This window comes from Neofelis nebulosa, chromosome 13, assembly GCF_028018385.1.
Source record: "Neofelis nebulosa isolate mNeoNeb1 chromosome 13, mNeoNeb1.pri, whole genome shotgun sequence".
Classification (NCBI taxonomy): Eukaryota; Metazoa; Chordata; class Mammalia; order Carnivora; family Felidae; genus Neofelis; species Neofelis nebulosa.
The window spans coordinates 8,126,874-8,143,491 of record NC_080794.1 but is presented as its reverse complement, the minus strand read 5'-3'; the positions used below and the strand labels follow the sequence as shown (position 1 = coordinate 8,143,491).

Genomic DNA, 16,618 nt, shown 5'->3' with positions numbered 1-16,618 from the left:
TACAAGTCTAAATGTGAGGAGGAAACTAAAGGTCACTCCATTGGTCTCTGGTATTACAGAACCGTCCCCAAACTGCATGTTCAACTGCTATAATTATAGTTGTGTCTATTCAACAACCGTCAACGGAATGGGGCACAGGCAGGACGACGTATCCATTCGGGAACGAGGCACTGATGACCGACATGTTCCTAAATTACTCGAAAGTAAATGTCGCTTCTGGCCATCTCCTTACTTCAACTACTTCTTATGACAAATCTGGTTTGACCTTAGTTCTTTGACTTTCGCAACGTGACGCGATTACTGAGCGTAAGCAGATCACAAGTATGGCACAGAGCTGTGAGGTAAAAGAATTCTTTCACATATTTCCCTAGAATTCCTCCAGCTTTCAAGTGGCTGTCCAAAAATCAAATTATTTCCACTTCTTTTTTTTAAACGAATCAAAATATATGTTCTTCGGTTATCATGATGCATTTCTCCCCCAGTAGAGATTCAAATCAATTAAAGAGCTACTGCCTCCAGACTGAGTTGCCCTTTGCCCCCCGCCCCCCGCCCCCTGAGTCACTGAAAGACTGAAATGACTCTGGGTCAGAACAAAGGGGGATAGAGACATTTCTACACAATGATAGTAACAAGACTTGAGTGCAGTGCGAATGTAAAATTTAAGAAATCATTTTTCTTGTGACATGCAACTAAATGCCCAATCTCACTATTTCATCAAGACGAGTCTAACTATCCTTCCTTAAGCAACACCCCTTAGGTTGCTGCTGCCTATTTCTGACTCATTTTCTCCCTCAAGCCATGATCTGACATCTCTTTAAATCTAATTTCACCCGCATAAACATACTGTGCACAGGGCACAAACGGATGTGTTCTTACTGACATCACTCCCTAGAAAGAGCAGTGATTTGCTGAACTGAATACATATTGAGAGTAATGTGACACACAGACATTAACAACATTAACTCAAGAATGATATGAGAAAGGACAGATGTCAACATGTATGCAATGGGACAGCAGATCCAGAACAATAATAAAATATCTTTGAAATGCCCGCTAGTTTTCCCTGCAGTAATAACCAGCTACCTACAGAATCAGTAGAAAATCCACCCTATAAATGCCCCGTTCAAGAAAACACCTATTTAGGGGCGCGTGGGTGGCTCAGTCCGTTGAGTGGCTGACTTCGGCTCAGGTCACGATCTCGCGGTTTGTGAGTTCGAGCCCCGCGTCGGGCTCTGTGCTGACGGCTCGGGGCCTGGAGCCTGCTTCGGATTCTTTGTCTCCCTCTCTCTGCCCCTCCCCCATTGTGCTGTCTCAGTCTCTCTCAAATAAATAAATAAACTTAAATAAAAAACAAACACACACCTATTTAACCTACAGGTTCTCTAGTGTCCAGGAGAACCGGAAAACTATAGTCATTGCCAGTGAGCTTAGCTGAGGAACTCTGGGGTCTCTCTGCCACTGAATATTCTCATCGGAGGATGAAAATATTCAACTATTCAAACAAAAACTATGCTCATCCATTTCTGGCTTCTAAACCTTAGCAAGAATCAGGAGTCCTTCCTCACCCCACACCTACTCCATTCAATTCAAAGAATAGAGGATTTTCCTCGATACAGTTTAGCCTCACTTCCTCCAAAGCCTATGCTCTAGTAAGCTTTCATCCACATGCCCAGGGTCCCTCAGATCCTCCCATATCTGACTAAATCCTGCTCTTCCATCTAAATAATAATGACAGCGACAACGAAATCTGCTGATCTCTTACTGCGCATCAAGTATTTTCCACGCGTTGTCCCACTGAATCTTCCCAGCTCATACTTAAGCTGCATTTCACAGTGGAGAAAAGCAATTCTTAAAGAAATTAAGTCACCCGCACAAGTCACCCAATTAGGAAGTGGCAGAGGTGAGGCCCAAACCCACGTGTGTGTAGCTCCAGAGCCTTAACTACCAATCTCTCGCGTCTGTAGAAACAATAGAAGGGCTCTAAGAAGCATCACTTGCTCTAAGTGCTTCCTTTAACAAATCAGAGAATAAATTCCCCAATGACTAAGACAGGACCTCTTTTTGCTCCTAAGTTTATATAAACATATCACCTCATTTAACACACCTGCCCCCCAATCTTCCCTTGGCTTCCATGACTAACCTCCCTGGTTCTCTACCTGGTTACCATGCAGACTCTTCTTTGCCTGTCCACATCCCAAACGTCAGCGTGCTCTGGGATACCACCCTCGGCCTCCTCTCTGGTTAGCCTATTCCAAGGCTTTGCGGCCTTTTTAAAGCAATGCCCCAAACTGATCAACACATCCCCCTAATTCCAGCTCTGCCCTCCCTATGTAGGACCCTCATTCCTTCAACTGTCCCCTGGGCACTTGGACTTTACATCCAGGTCAAGCTCTAAGTAAATGACTCAAAAATTCCAACTTCCTGCTTAATGTCCCACGGACCCTCTGTAGTTACCAGTATCCAAACTTTACTCAATCCTTACTATGAAAACTGAATGTCTCCTAATAATCTTTAGCACCATCTCTCTTTACTCAAGCCAGAAACAGCAGGACACCCCGGATCAGATACACTCCCTCATGCTCCACACTGGTTTATCTCTAAACCAGTCAACATGACCTAAAATGTCTCTGTTCCAGATAGAGCTCTCCATTCTGATCGCCACCCTCCAGGTAAAGTTTCTCCCTTCCTCTTGCACGAGTGCCTACAACAGCCTTCTCCTGGTTTCCCTGATTTGGACTCTCCTCATTGGTGACCCAACCTCCTCCTGCCTGTTAAGACCTACTATTTCTTTACAAGAGACCTGACCATTTCACCCCCACCCCACACTCCTTCCTAACTACCTCAGAGTAAAAGCGAGCCCATGGTAATGGTACCAAGGATCCTTCAAAAGCTGACCACACTGCTCTCTCTTGTCTGGTCTGTACCTCCGATTCCATCCTGCTCCCGGTCACTCTAGAAGAACAGCTATTTCCACAATACACTACATCCCTTTGAGTCTTCTGTGTTTTCTTCTGTTTGGAATTAATTCCTCAAACCGAGTGCCTTTTGAATTCCCTCTCATCTTGTAGACAAACCCTATCAACACCATCAACATCTTCTTCCCAACCTACTACCAGTGGCATTTTTCATTTAGGGAATTTTCCAGGCTGTGCATGCCACTCTTCACCATAAGCCAGGTCTTCCTGGTAAGAGAGGTACAACTATAACCGAGGCCTCAAAATGACTTTTCCCAAGGTTAAACAGCTAGTTAAATGAGTATTAACTTTCAGGGTGCCTGGGTGCCTCAGTTGGTTGAGCATCTGACTCTCGATTTTGCCTCAGGTCATGATCTTGTGGATGGTGGGATCGAGCCCTGTGTAGGGCTCTGCACCAGCTTTGGGCAGCCTGCTTGGGATTCTCTTCCTCTCTGCCCCTCCCCAACTTGCTCTCTCTCCCTCCCCACCCCTCTCTCTCTTTCCCAATAAATAAACTAAAAAAAAAAAAGTGAGTATTAACTTTCTAAATGTTCTCTATATCAAAGTTACAAAACTGAACATGTATTTTTTTTTTTTTTTTTTTAATTTTTTTTTCAACGTTTTTTATTTATTTTTGGGACAGAGAGAGACGGAGCATGAACGGGGGAGGGGCAGAGAGAGAGGGAGACACAGAATCGGAAACAGGCTCCAGGCTCCGAGCCATCGGCCCAGAGCCCGACGCGGGGCTCGAACTCACGGACCGCGAGATCGTGACCTGGCTGAAGTCGGACGCTTAACCGACTGCGCCACCCAGGCGCCCCATGAACATGTATTAAATAATAGTTGCCTCACTATATAGGTTCATATTATGAGAAATGTCCACTCAAAGACTTAAAAACACATAATAAACCATCCACACAACGTCTTCTCTCATAGTACTCTCATATATGTGTGTTCAACTCACTATGGATCCATTAATTCATAAAGCAAAGCAGGACATTCAAACCATCCTAAATATTCTATGGTTTTGGATTATTTTTGCACTTTCCCCAGTGACTCCCCAGAGGACTTCAGTCTCAGCCCAGTACCAACAAATATTACCATCAGAGAGGTGTTATAATCACATAAAATATTAGGGAGAAGCCTCCGTTCCGCATACAAATTTTATCGTGTATGTCAGTAAGTGGGAGGTAATAGGAAAAGGTCCCAAACTTTTGTGCAATGTGAGAACTCTGACTTTAAAACTGAATTTGAGACTAAACATGCCAGAAAGAAATCAAAATTAAGGAACATGTAATGAAGTTTTAAGTAGTTTAATGTGTTCACTCCTCCCACTCAGTGTATTTTAGTCCAAACTTCTGACCATGTTTTATTTATATCAAAATTTTCAGCAATTCTATCAATAGGTAATAAAAAATAAAACATAAGAGAAAAACTTCTATAGAGGCCAACACATGGATTGCTTCAGTGCACAGAGGAGTGTTAGTGGCCCATTTTCTATTAAGCGAATGGTCTTAATTTAAAAATTGTATAAGGGGGCGCCTGGGCGGCTCAGTCGGTTGAGCGTCCAACTTCAGCTCAGGTCACGATCTCGTGGTTTGTAAGTTCAAGCCCCCCATCAGGCTCTGTGCTGACAGCTCAGAGTCTAGAACCTGCTTGGGATTCTATGTCCCATCTCTTTGCCCCTTCCTTGCTTGTGTTCTGTCTCACTCTGTCTCTCAAAAATAAATAAATCTTTAAAAAAAAACTTTTTAAAATAATAAATTAAAAAATTAAAAATTGCATCAAGGCAAGACTCAGATACACCAGGCTTGGTACCAACCTCCGCTGCTCTTCACCGTGTTCTCCTGAAGGGACAGTGAGGCATTCATCCATGTGTCCGTGCAGCAACCTGAGGACGTCACCACCAATTAGATACCCTGTAAGGATTGAAATTCAGGCACATTTGAACTGTCATGGTCACATGCCGATAGCCAGGCAGATCATCTGGTCCAATCTTCTATTTGCATAGACAGAGAAACAGAAGTTCAGTGAGGCTTAAGTATCTAGCCAAAATCTGCCTGGCGCCTCTGAGCGCAGGGTTCCCAAGTCCCACCGTCCGTGATGTTCCCGCTAGAAAACATGACCTCAATCCCAGAAAAGCCTCCGTTCCACATACAAACATGGAGAGGCTCAGAGCTGAACCTATGTAAACGAGGATGATCAGAACAGATGCAGAGATTAACCTGACGCATAAACACTGCCGTGGTCTGGCTCTAAATCCCCCAATCCTGGAAGGTGAGAAGCCTCCCTATTAGTCTCACTAAACAATACTCTGAGGCCAAAACACTGGAGAAAACAACATCTAGGGAGCGAGCACGTACAGCACACACAGATAAGCGAAAGGTGGCGGCACAAAAAAAAGAAAATCAATCTTAACACAAACTTCACTTTTAAAAAGCAATCGAAACAAGATTCTTAAATGTCACGTATCTGCATTCCAGAATATTTTGACACAAAATGCCCTGATTAACAATCTGCTCATTATCACAATTCCAAGGATGACTGTCAACCATGGATCAAGGACAAGCCCTCTAATTGAAGTGGAGTTTTTTGTTGTTGGTTTTTTTTTTTTTTTTTTTTTTTTTTTTTACCTTGGGCGGCTTCACTTCCTGAGCTGATTGGGGCCACGCTCCAGAGAGTCTGCTGGAAAGCGGCATCCACGTGTAAGCTGCCATTGCCGTAAGACAAATGCTGTGGGAGAGGCAAAAGAGGGCATCTCTTCAGGCTTTTCGAAAGTCTTACTACGTAAGTGCTTCTGGCAGCTCGAACTTAACACTGCCGATTTGGGAATGTCCACTGAGAACATCTATTTCGAACCTGTCACTCAGGCATTAAGAGACTAGTAGGAAAAAAAAAAAGTTAGAGCCCCTATTTGACTTTAGGTATTTTTGAGCTTCATTCTAAGAGTGACTAACGGAAGCCACTAATCAGAAACACACAAACAAAACTACTAAAATCAATTTATGCATTAAAACAGACCATTTTGCTTTGCAGTTCACTGATGGACAAAACTTGACAGAGAGCAGTCACTCACCATTGAAATTATAATTAATTTTTCTACATATCACACTGTGACAGCTTTTGGACGGTGAAATAGGTAAATTCTAAGGGACTTTCACGGGGTCCTTGGAGAACTTTTATCTGCAATTTGGTATGACAGCCAGTAAGTGGCAATATTTCCTAATAGGTAGCTAACCAGCACCCTCCATTTCCTCCAAAATTCAGATACTACAAATTTCAGATTTTCCTTCTTAAAAACAGAAATGTACTAAAATAATATCATATTTCCCATTGAAGAGTCACAATATATGAGTTTTCAAATAATTAGTAAAGAAAAACAAAATTATGGGTAACCTTGCTCATTTTACTGATCACTACTTGGCTGATTCTAGAATTTCAAATACACATAGAACAACCACTTTTTCCTTAGAGTCATTTTGGGTAAACATCACCAATATTCCTGTAATGTTTCTGCAACACTTTTCCAATGCTGATGACAGCCTAAGCTTTTAAGGTCTTTAATTGTGCCAGATTTTCCCCAGAAATCTGACCCGCTTCGTTAAATGAAGAACAATCACGAAGCAGTCACGGGGCGTTCCCGTGCTCCACAGGGCATTGAATATCCTAAACATACTCTCAAGTCACCGGCAAAAACAGGTAAGTCACTATCGTTCTCTTGGGAACAAAATCAAAGAAAATTTTGACATTTGACACTTAGGTGGTCATCTTATCAATAATCTTTTTTTTTTTTTAACGTTTATTTATTTTTGAGACAGAGAGAGACAGAGCATGAATGGGGGAGGGTCAGAGAGAGGGAGACACAGAATCGGAAGCAGGCTCCAGGCTCTGAGCCATCAACCCAGAGCCTGACGCGGGGCTCGAACTCACGGACCGGACCGCGAGATCGTGACCTGAGCTGAAGTCGGACGCTTAACCGACTGAGCCACCCAGGCGCCCCTCAATAATCTTTCCAATCAATAAGATTCAAAGTTTCCCTGTTGATGCATCATACTTAGCAATAACTTGCTCTGATCTTCTCGTCTTGGCTCACCATCTGCCTTTTTAGAACCTTGTCACCTCAGCCTGTCCTTTGGACACCAAATCCCAGTGGACATTCGTTACTGAATTTCTTCCCCAATATGAGACTCCTTTAACTACTTACAGATAAATTCGTACATGCTCTGCTTCCATAACTAAGGAAGCCATATTTTCCTTCAGAGCAGTCAGAGTGATGTAACTGTTCTGTGTATTTTTCTTTCCCCATCTCATAAGCTATTAGACACAGGTTCACAACTGTATACCTCATATCGAACAGCATTGTTCACTAAGCAAGAATGTGAAGTCACCCAAACCTTTAAAATCAAAGTAGCATAAAACAAAAAAAAAATCTGAAGTTATTCTATGAATATCCCCATTTCAATGACCTGAGTCAAAGTAACAGCACACACACACACACACACACACAGACACATATCCATATGGATTTTACCAAACCATGAGAAGATGACTCAAAATACCAATGCCTATATCTTTATTTGAATTGAAGTGAAAGCTCATACCATATGATGATAAATTATCGTCGTCTGTCAACACAACACGTTTCACTGAATACGCTACATATCAAGCACTGTGTTAAATATCAGTAGGTCACATGCTGTACCCTAAGTACACTTGTAACATGGAAGGGAAGGTAAAGTACGTGCATATTTTGAGGTAATACTTTAAGGTAAAATACATATACGTTTCAATGTTAGGTGAACTGTAATTGAAGTGGTCCAGGAATTGAAATGAGACAGCACCTTGGCCAACGTAACCGGAACAGAGCTCGCTGCACTGAGCCTTGAGGACAGACAGCACTTGCACAAGAGAGAAGGCATTCCACGTGGGATGAGAGCATGAGGGGCCAGTAGGACTGCTTGGTCTGGGCCTCACATTTCTGTGTTTAGAGACGCTGTCTCCGAATGACTTTGTACATACATCGGGTTTGGGTATGTATATTAGTAGGTTAATGTGCTAAAGTAAATATTTAAAACATGCCAAAATTTTTTATGAAACAATTTACATTTTATGAAACATTAAGCCAGTTTGGAGGTTTTCATTTTTAATATGCCAGAAACCTCATAAATGGAAGTGGCCTGGACCTCTTTGTTCCTCTAAGAGGCTCTGATAAGGGGAATGTTATGACACAGAGAAGGGGGTACCCAAAGGGACAGACATATGGGAACACAGGATACAGCAGAGAGTTCCATGTTGGGGGCTGAGACCAGATACTTAGTAATACAGTGAGATATGGATCAGCAGATAAACAGGTACCAGAACATGGGAGCACCTTATGCTTCAGACAATAAGGAGCTGCTGGGGGCACCTGGGTGGCTCAGTCGGTTAAGCATCCAACTTCAGCTCAGGTCATGATCTCATGGTCTGTGGGTTTGAGCCCCACGTCGGGCTGTGTGCTGATAGCTCAGAGCCAGGAACCTGCTTCAGATTCTGTGTCTCCCTCTCTCTCTGCCCCTCCCCCGCCCATGCCCCCCCCCCCCGTCAAAAATAAATAAACATTAAAAAAAAATTAAAAAAAAAGTAAGGAGCTGCTGAGGGCCCCTGGGTGGCTCAGTTGGTTAAGCATCTGACTTCAGCTCAGGTCATGACCTCGCAGTCTGTGGGTTCAAGCCCCGCGTCGGGCTGTGTGCTGATAGCTCAGAGCCAGGAACCTGCTTCAGATTCTGTGTCTCCCTCTCTCTCTCTGCCCCTCCCCCACCCATGCGCCCCCTCCCCCATCAAAAATAAATAAACATTAAAAAAATTTTTTTAAAAAATAAGGTGCTGCTAGGGGCACCTGGGTGGCTCAGTAGGTTAAGCATCTGACTTCAGCTCAGGTCATGCTCTCGCAGTTCATGAGTTCGAGCCCGGTGTGGGGCTCTATGCTGATAGTTCAGATCCTGGAGCCTGCTTCAGATTCTGTGTCTCCCTCTCTCTCTGCCCCTCCCCCGCATTCTCTCTCTCTCTCTCTCTCTCTCTCTCTCTCTCTCTCTCTCCCTCTTTCAAAAATAAAATAAGCAGAGAAAAAAAATTAAAAAAAAAAAAAGGGGGGGCGCCTTGGTGGCGCAGTCAGTTAAGCGTCCGACTTCAGCCAGGTCACGATCTCGCGGTCCGTGAGTTCGGGCCCTGCATCAGGCTCTGGGCTGATGGCTCGGAGCCTGGAGCCTGTTTCCGATTCTGTGTCTCCCTCTCTCTCTGCCCCTCCCCCGTTCATGCTCTGTCTCTCTCTGTCCCAAAAATAAATAAAAAACGTTGAAAAAAAAATTTTTTTTAAAAATAAATAAAATAATAAAAATAAAAATAAAAAAATAAAATAAGCATTAAAAAAATTATAGTAAGGAGCTGCTGTAGTGAAAAATAATGGGGGTGGGGAGGAGGGTTAAGATGCAATTTTCAAATCCTATCTAAACCTAAAGATAAATAATATGTACGAGAGGACCATAAAAATATGAAAGTTTCAGTCTGCTGAATAAAGTCCAAAACATGTCCTTAAGATCGTATTGCAGCACATAAACTTACTTAATAATGCCCACTCTTCTCAAGAAAATATTCTCTGGGCATAACTTTCTGGATGTCTCTAATTAATTTTGCTGCTTAAACAGCTAAGGGAAATCTAAAGATACACAACGTCGTCAGACCTGTTGGATGAAATATTCAGAAAGCAGTAACAGTTGCAATTACTGAAACTAAGACCAGTTGTCCTTAAAGCAAAACAGATGTTGTCAGAGGTTGAAAGCAAAGTTGGCCTTAGGCTGAAACATGTAACTATTCTGGAATTTACATGCTTACAGTAGCATCAACCCACCAGCAGAAGTGGAGGGGCCTGGGGCCCCCTCCACTCCTTCATGTCACCGTGACCTTTGTGTTAGTGACTCTCCAGATCGAATACACACAGGAGTCAGCTGAGGATCTTGTCCAAACACGCATATTTGAACCCAGGAAGTGTGGAGGGGCCAACCAAGGCTGCTGGCCCCAAAACGGTGTTTTGAGTAACAGGACATTGTATGATAGAATCACAAAATCTCAGAACTAAGAGAGGATATTATAAATCATCTTATAGGAGTTTTTTGTTTTTTTTTTTTTTTAATATTTACTTATTTTTGAGAGAGAGAGAGACACAGACAGAGCTTGAGTAGGGGAGGGGCAGAGAGCAAGGGAGACACAGAATCTGAAGCAGACTCCAGGTTCTGAGCTGTCAGTACAGAGCCCGACATGGGGCTCAAACCTATAAACCATGAGATCATGACCTGAGCTGAAGTTGGACATTTAACCGACTGAGCCACCCACATGCCCCTATGGGAGTTCTTAACCAAAACTCCACTTAGAGAACGTCTAGTTTTCCTTGTAATCCTATGTATATGTTTCATGTATTTTAAAACATTGATGACAAGCGGTCAATAAGCTTCATCAGATTACCAAAGGGGTCTATGGCCCATAAATTTTTAGGAATATCTGAATGCAACCCTTATGGGATGCATTCATTCAACACAAATATTTCTCTCTTAAGTGTCAGGCACTTGGGTCCTCGTGAGCAACATTCTGGATACATTAGCATCCAGTGACAGGAAACACAAGTACATAAGACATATCACCCCTCGGGCTTCATTTTCTCCTTCTGAGAAAAAATGAGGGGCACAGAATAGACCCTCTTTCCGAAAGGAATATTCTATGATTCCATCATTGGAGCCACGGAGAGAGAAAAAAAAAAAGGCTCAAAGTAAATAAAAATGTTTGCTGCAAAATAATTAGCTTGAAAAGATTTATGATCGCTGTCCTTCTTAGTTATCAGTATTTTATGCAACTTGAGGCAATTCAGCAACTTCTTATGTAGTCAAAACACCTTGTACTTCTTATGAGAAATTCAGAGATGGGTAGGGGAATGGTGGGGAAATTCTTATGAACCCGAGAATGCCTTATTTAAGCATCTGCCGACCATTCTTTAGATTGTGGGGTTCAGCTTTGCCTAATTACTTTCAGACAATGGCAATGTTTTCATGGATCTTTAAAAAATGTGTATGTTTCTATAGGTGACCTAATTAAGAAAAAATTAGTCAAAAAATCTATGTGTCCAATGCAAGTAATCCAATCCATGGATTGAAGACTTCTGTGTGTACCAGGGTGATCTGATGTCTTTCTAAACCAATAAAAGTTGTGGTGTATGCTTTATTTGTTCAGTTTGAAATAGATTCACAGTCAGCACTACCTACACGGCCATGTTTTCTCTATTTGAAGTTGTGTATCTGTCTTACATTTAAGCTGCTTTGTCAATTCTTCTTAAAAGAAAAAAAGTAAACAGTTCCAATAGGGACACAGGGATTTTGTTTTTCTTCTTGAATATCCTGAAAAGAGGACGAAGGTATCATTCCATATGAGAATATGAAACAGCAAGGTGAGAAAAGACCATATTTGGATGAGCGGTTGGCAACAACTTATTTCTAGAAATAAGACCCCTTATTCCTTGGAAATCATGTGCAGAGAAGCAACATACAAAGTAGAGGGCACAGCCTGGGCTGCTTGGTGTCCAACACAGCGCCCTCTTCTGTCCACGGGGCATGGCTGCAGAGGACAGGGTGAAAATCAATCGTGTAAAGTCAATTTTACCCATTAGCACCCCAGCAGTTGTAAGCTTTATTAGAGTACCTAAAGCCCAATTCAGCTTAACCATCTCTGTTAGTGGAGGAAAACCAGATCAAAGGTCCACAGGCACTAATGACTAGAAAGTTATAAAATCAATGGCTGGAAAAGTTTATTTTAAGTAGTTATTTTTAACGAATGTGTTTGCAGCCAAAGTTATTAAATTATTTCCTTTGAAACACATCAGCAACTTCTCAGAATGTGAAGCCTCAGAATAGAGGCTTTCCACGGTAGACCTCTATTTAAAATCAGCTATATTACTCCCTTTACTCCTGCCTTCCCGACTTCTTCTTCTTCTGGTTAAGTATCTGCAGTGTCGTTAGCCATTCTCCACAAGGACAAATCTCCCAAGTAAACAGTGATAGTAACTCACTAAGCAACTCTCTGGTTTGGATCAAAGAATTTCATCTTTTTAACACCCCTGTGAATTACGTTCTTTATTATCACCATATTGCAGGTGAGGAAAGTGAGGGTTTTAAGAAGTTCCATGACTGGCCCAGGCTCATACTTACCAGGCCCTACACTAATAAACAGATATTTGTACACAGAGCCCATTTTTAGTTATTTAGGCGCAGTATATGGGTTATTCCAGCTGCTGCTATTCCAAAATCCTTTTGCTCCCTCACTATTTACCCTTATCACACTTTCTCCAGATCCTTGTAATCAACGACAGCAAGAGTGTGAAATAATTAACCATCCCTATACCCTATACCCATAACCCAAACTGTAACACATACTTACTGCCTTACAATATTCTTCTACAGTTCCCTATGTATTTGGTTCGCTTCTTCCACTAATGCTTTGAGGGCAGAAAGCAGGTGCAATGTGCCCTTGGTCTTTCCTGCAGTTTTTATGACACGCTAGGTACACAGAGATGAACACTAAAAGCACTGACTCCGTGCCCAAATAAAAGCGAAATCTGAACAGTCCGGGTGACCACTGTTTGTAGCTCACTAAAAGCATACCAGAAAAGGAACCTGGGTGAATTGGCTAAACTGTAGCTGGAAAATAATTCGTGAATTTCATTTATCATGAGATTTATTTCTAAAGGCAAGAGAAGGTGAACCTCATGCATTATGATTATTGATACTATTCGTCTAAGCACTTTTGAAATCATACCTTATTCACATTCATTATCTGATTGGTTCATCCTAGTAAACTTGTGTTAAATATAAGCACCAGCATTTTGCAAGTGGGAAAGCCAGAATTCTGGGAGTTCAGGGAATTAGTGGCAGAAGGGATGCTAAGAAGCATTGTCCCCAGTGAGATTCCGAGTTTTCTATTCCTTCAGTACCTAACAATGGCATCCCGTCAGGTAAACTCTGCTATGTCGTGGGAAGTACAAATTGTACAGCAAAAACATGCACAGTCATGTCCAAATCAAAATAAGATATGTATACATTTAAAAGCATGCAATGATTATTTTTAGCTGCTACTGGTTTCCAAGTAAACTTACAACTCCAAATATCTATCTCCTGATCAAGATGTACAGCACCTTCACAGACACAGCATGTGCATACAGCAAGGGCTTAATAAATGCTTCTTTGAGGAGCTGACATGTCTGTATTACCCCAGAAGCATGGATGGTGCCGGCTTCCACCCACACTGGTCAAGAGACAAAAGGAGAGAAACATTCCCAGGCCTCCCTTTGTATGTTCAACATTAGATGTTCCACTTAATGTAACAGTCCTGTGAGTTAGACCATCACTGTTCCATCATTTCCTGGTCTTTATCATTACCTCTTTCCACAGAGCAAGTGAAACAAAACCATTCTTCCGAGATACATCTCAAAATTGGAACGAAATGTGTTGATAAGCACAGTCTGACTCCCAACAGCCCAAACCCACCCTATTTCCATGTTCCCAGAGCAAGGGGCACCAGCTACCTTCTTGATCTTAAATCGACTGCGCAAAAAGAGCTTCTTTTCATTTATAGCAATGGGAATACACTTGCTATAAATCAGTGTCTGCTTAACTGCTCCAATGTTCCATTTCTGATTTTTATTTCTATCATCATCCGCTGTGATGTTTGGAAGTTTTTTATATAAATATTCTTGGAAAGTTTATAATTTATACTTACTTTTTTTCTCTTTAAGATTTATTTATTTATTTAAGTAATCCCTACAGCTAGTGTGGGGCTCGAACTCACAAACCCCAAGATCAAGAGCCACATGGTACACCGACTAAGCCAGTCAGGTGCCTCTGTTGAGTTCCTTTTTCAACCTCGAAATAAAAAGAACACTTTGCATTGGCATCCTTCACACTTCCATTGATTTCACTCTTCTGAAAACTTGGGTGCAGCAAAAATACAATTTACTAAGTAAGTTAAATTAAATATATAACGGCCTCGCCACAAAAATAAAATACACCTTCAATGATACAATACAAACTTCTTTTTTCACACTCCCATTTCTAACCCCCACCCTCTGAAACCATGCCGTGTCAATGAGAGACCAGAACTGGTTTTTATTTCATCTATTTCTCCTTTGTCAACATGGCACAAGTTCCTCATATACTAATTTGCTTTCGTACATGTCAAAATAGGTAATCACAATCCCCTTAACACAGCCTTCGGTGGGCACAAAATAAAGTCCATGGAATTTTGAATTCCTGATTAGACTGCATTTGCATGTCATTAATAAAATAACCTGAGAACAGGTGCTGTCAGTATCATGAACACACAAACTAAGGGCACAAGGGAAGCCTGTCTAAATAAAGCCGGGAAGCCACACTTGCACACAGGTCACATGAGTCCCTTACTTAAAGTTATTCATAACTCATCAAAGAGAGATACAGCCTTGTCTCTAAGCAATTTCATTAGGGAATTTGCAGTCTTGGGTTTACGGTGAAAACTTCATGGACCCAACACCCAACACCCAACACACGACCCCTCCTGCCACACTTACCAGGTACCTCTCAGAGGACACACTGACTAAGATGAGGTCATCTCCAACGCGCACCTTTTCTCCTTCCGACCTCTGCTTGGAGGCAGGATGAATGGTCCACCAACAAGCCTCACCTGCAGGACGATTGGAAAGGGGAAACACGAAGAGATGCCTCTTATTTTAAAATCGATTTTGTCTGCCAGCGCCTCCAAAATCAAAGAGTCTTTCATAAAACAAGTCTTCAAGTCGGTCTCCCGATAAATAAATAAAATGGTTCTTCTCACCCAGCTTTCAGAAGTTTGAAAGTTCACTTGCAGTTTACTGCAAGTTCGTCTGGTAGACCACGGAACTCCAAAGACCGAGGCCAAATTAGCTTAGGGTAAACACATGGTAAAATGCGCAGATTCTCTGCAATGGAACCCGGTTGTGACATTTTGGGAAGTTTGGTGCCTCCCTCCCCACCCCGCCGCCCCCCACACTGAGAATTGCTTACAAGGTATTTATTTATTGTACCATATGGTCAAATCTACCAGTCATGCTGGTCTTACTGCATTCCTTCTATAATCACATGTTCCTTGCTCTCTGTAATAACCTCTAGTTTTCCGGCACATGATTTTCAAAAGGACTTGGCGTTTGCAATGTGACAGTTGCATTATAGCATTTTAAAAACTCTGTACTTTGGGGGGATGCTAATTAAAAGTAGATGCAAAGTGTTGTCACTGAAATGTTACTATCCTGTGCCTTGTCTTATTTTTTATTTTACTTTTTAAAAGAATTTTTAATATTTATTTTTGAGAGAGAGGTTGAGAGAGAGTGAGCACAGGAGGAACAGAAAGAGAGGGAGGGAGACACAGAATCCAAAGCAGGCTCCAGGCTCTGAGCTGTCAGCGCAGAGCCCGATGCGGGGCTTGAACTCACGAATCATGAGATCATGACTTGAGCCGAAGTTGGATGCTTAACCAACTCAGCCACCCAGGAGCCCCTTATATTTTATTTTCAAATGTGGTAGTTTCTACTTATCTAAGGGTAAAATATAAGAGAATCCTACTATAGAAGGATACATCTTAAAAATATCTGGGTACACATTAACTCAAATAATTTCTTCCAGAACAAGTCAAGCATAAGCCTCCTGAGCCACACATCAATCCATTCTTCAGTCTCATTAGCTAAAATATAAACTTAAGCAAACAATTCTTCAATCTGTTTAAAGTTCCTTTTAAAATCTAAATCTAAGTTCTATCCAAAACTGCGAGTAGGGTTTTAGTGATCTCTGTTACCTAATACTCATTCTTCCCCTTTGACCAGCTTTATTATTTTTCAGAACACTTATTTTCTTTCTTCTTCACCAATTCCCCAATGCCAGAATAAGTTCCATAATAGCAGGGGCTTTGTGTTTTTGTTCACTGGGGTTTCCCCAGCTGCTACTAGCATATTGTAGGCACTAAATAAAAATTCACTTTGCATAAATGTGTAAATTAATCATCAAATACCACTTCTTAAGCATTCTTACAGCCAACATGTCATGTGCCCTAAGATGCTTTCCTTGTATGGACCACAGTCTTACTTGAATGTCACCTTGCAGGGTTCTTTATCTTTATTCACTCAGTTCACATTTTTAGGGTTGCCGGGAGTTTTTCATTCATTCACTCAAATGTTTATCAAGCAACCACACTCTGTCAATCACTGCTTTAGAAGTTGGGGATACACAGTAAACAAGGAATGAAAAGTTATCTGCCTTGTGAGTTTAATTCTCACAAGGCAGGCCGACAACAAGCAATAAATATAATAATTCAGCAATTCAGATGATGTAAAAAGCTACGGGAACACAGTACACCATAAAGGGATCACACACTGGCAAAGGGACTGCCTTATTTTGTTGTTTTGATGATTATATAATCATCTCAGTGTATGAAAACAAATTCTAGATCGTACATGTATTTGACTCTTTTTGAGAGAGACAGAACTAAAGACTTTTTCATGTCAATGTTGCTGAAGTAAATTAAAATGAGGAAACATTTCAAACTAGCAAAAATGCAGAGAAATGATCAAGCTTCTAAAAATAAAAGTA

General features: G+C 41.6%; 1 protein-coding gene across 4 annotated transcripts in view; it reads right to left on the bottom strand.

Moving 5' to 3' along the window:
* Positions 1 to 16,618, bottom strand: part of RYR2 (ryanodine receptor 2) — a 768,107-nt gene that overhangs the window by 433,939 nt on the left and 317,550 nt on the right. For all 4 annotated transcript variants that reach the window (XM_058696266.1, XM_058696262.1, XM_058696264.1 and 1 more), the window contains exons 8-10: positions 14,572 to 14,684; positions 5,588 to 5,687; positions 4,777 to 4,873 (exon numbers count right to left, since the gene is read on the bottom strand). In XM_058696266.1, coding sequence (XP_058552249.1) covers positions 4,777 to 4,873; positions 5,588 to 5,687; positions 14,572 to 14,684 — 310 coding nt within the window. The remainder of the gene's footprint in view (positions 1 to 4,776; positions 4,874 to 5,587; positions 5,688 to 14,571; positions 14,685 to 16,618) is intronic.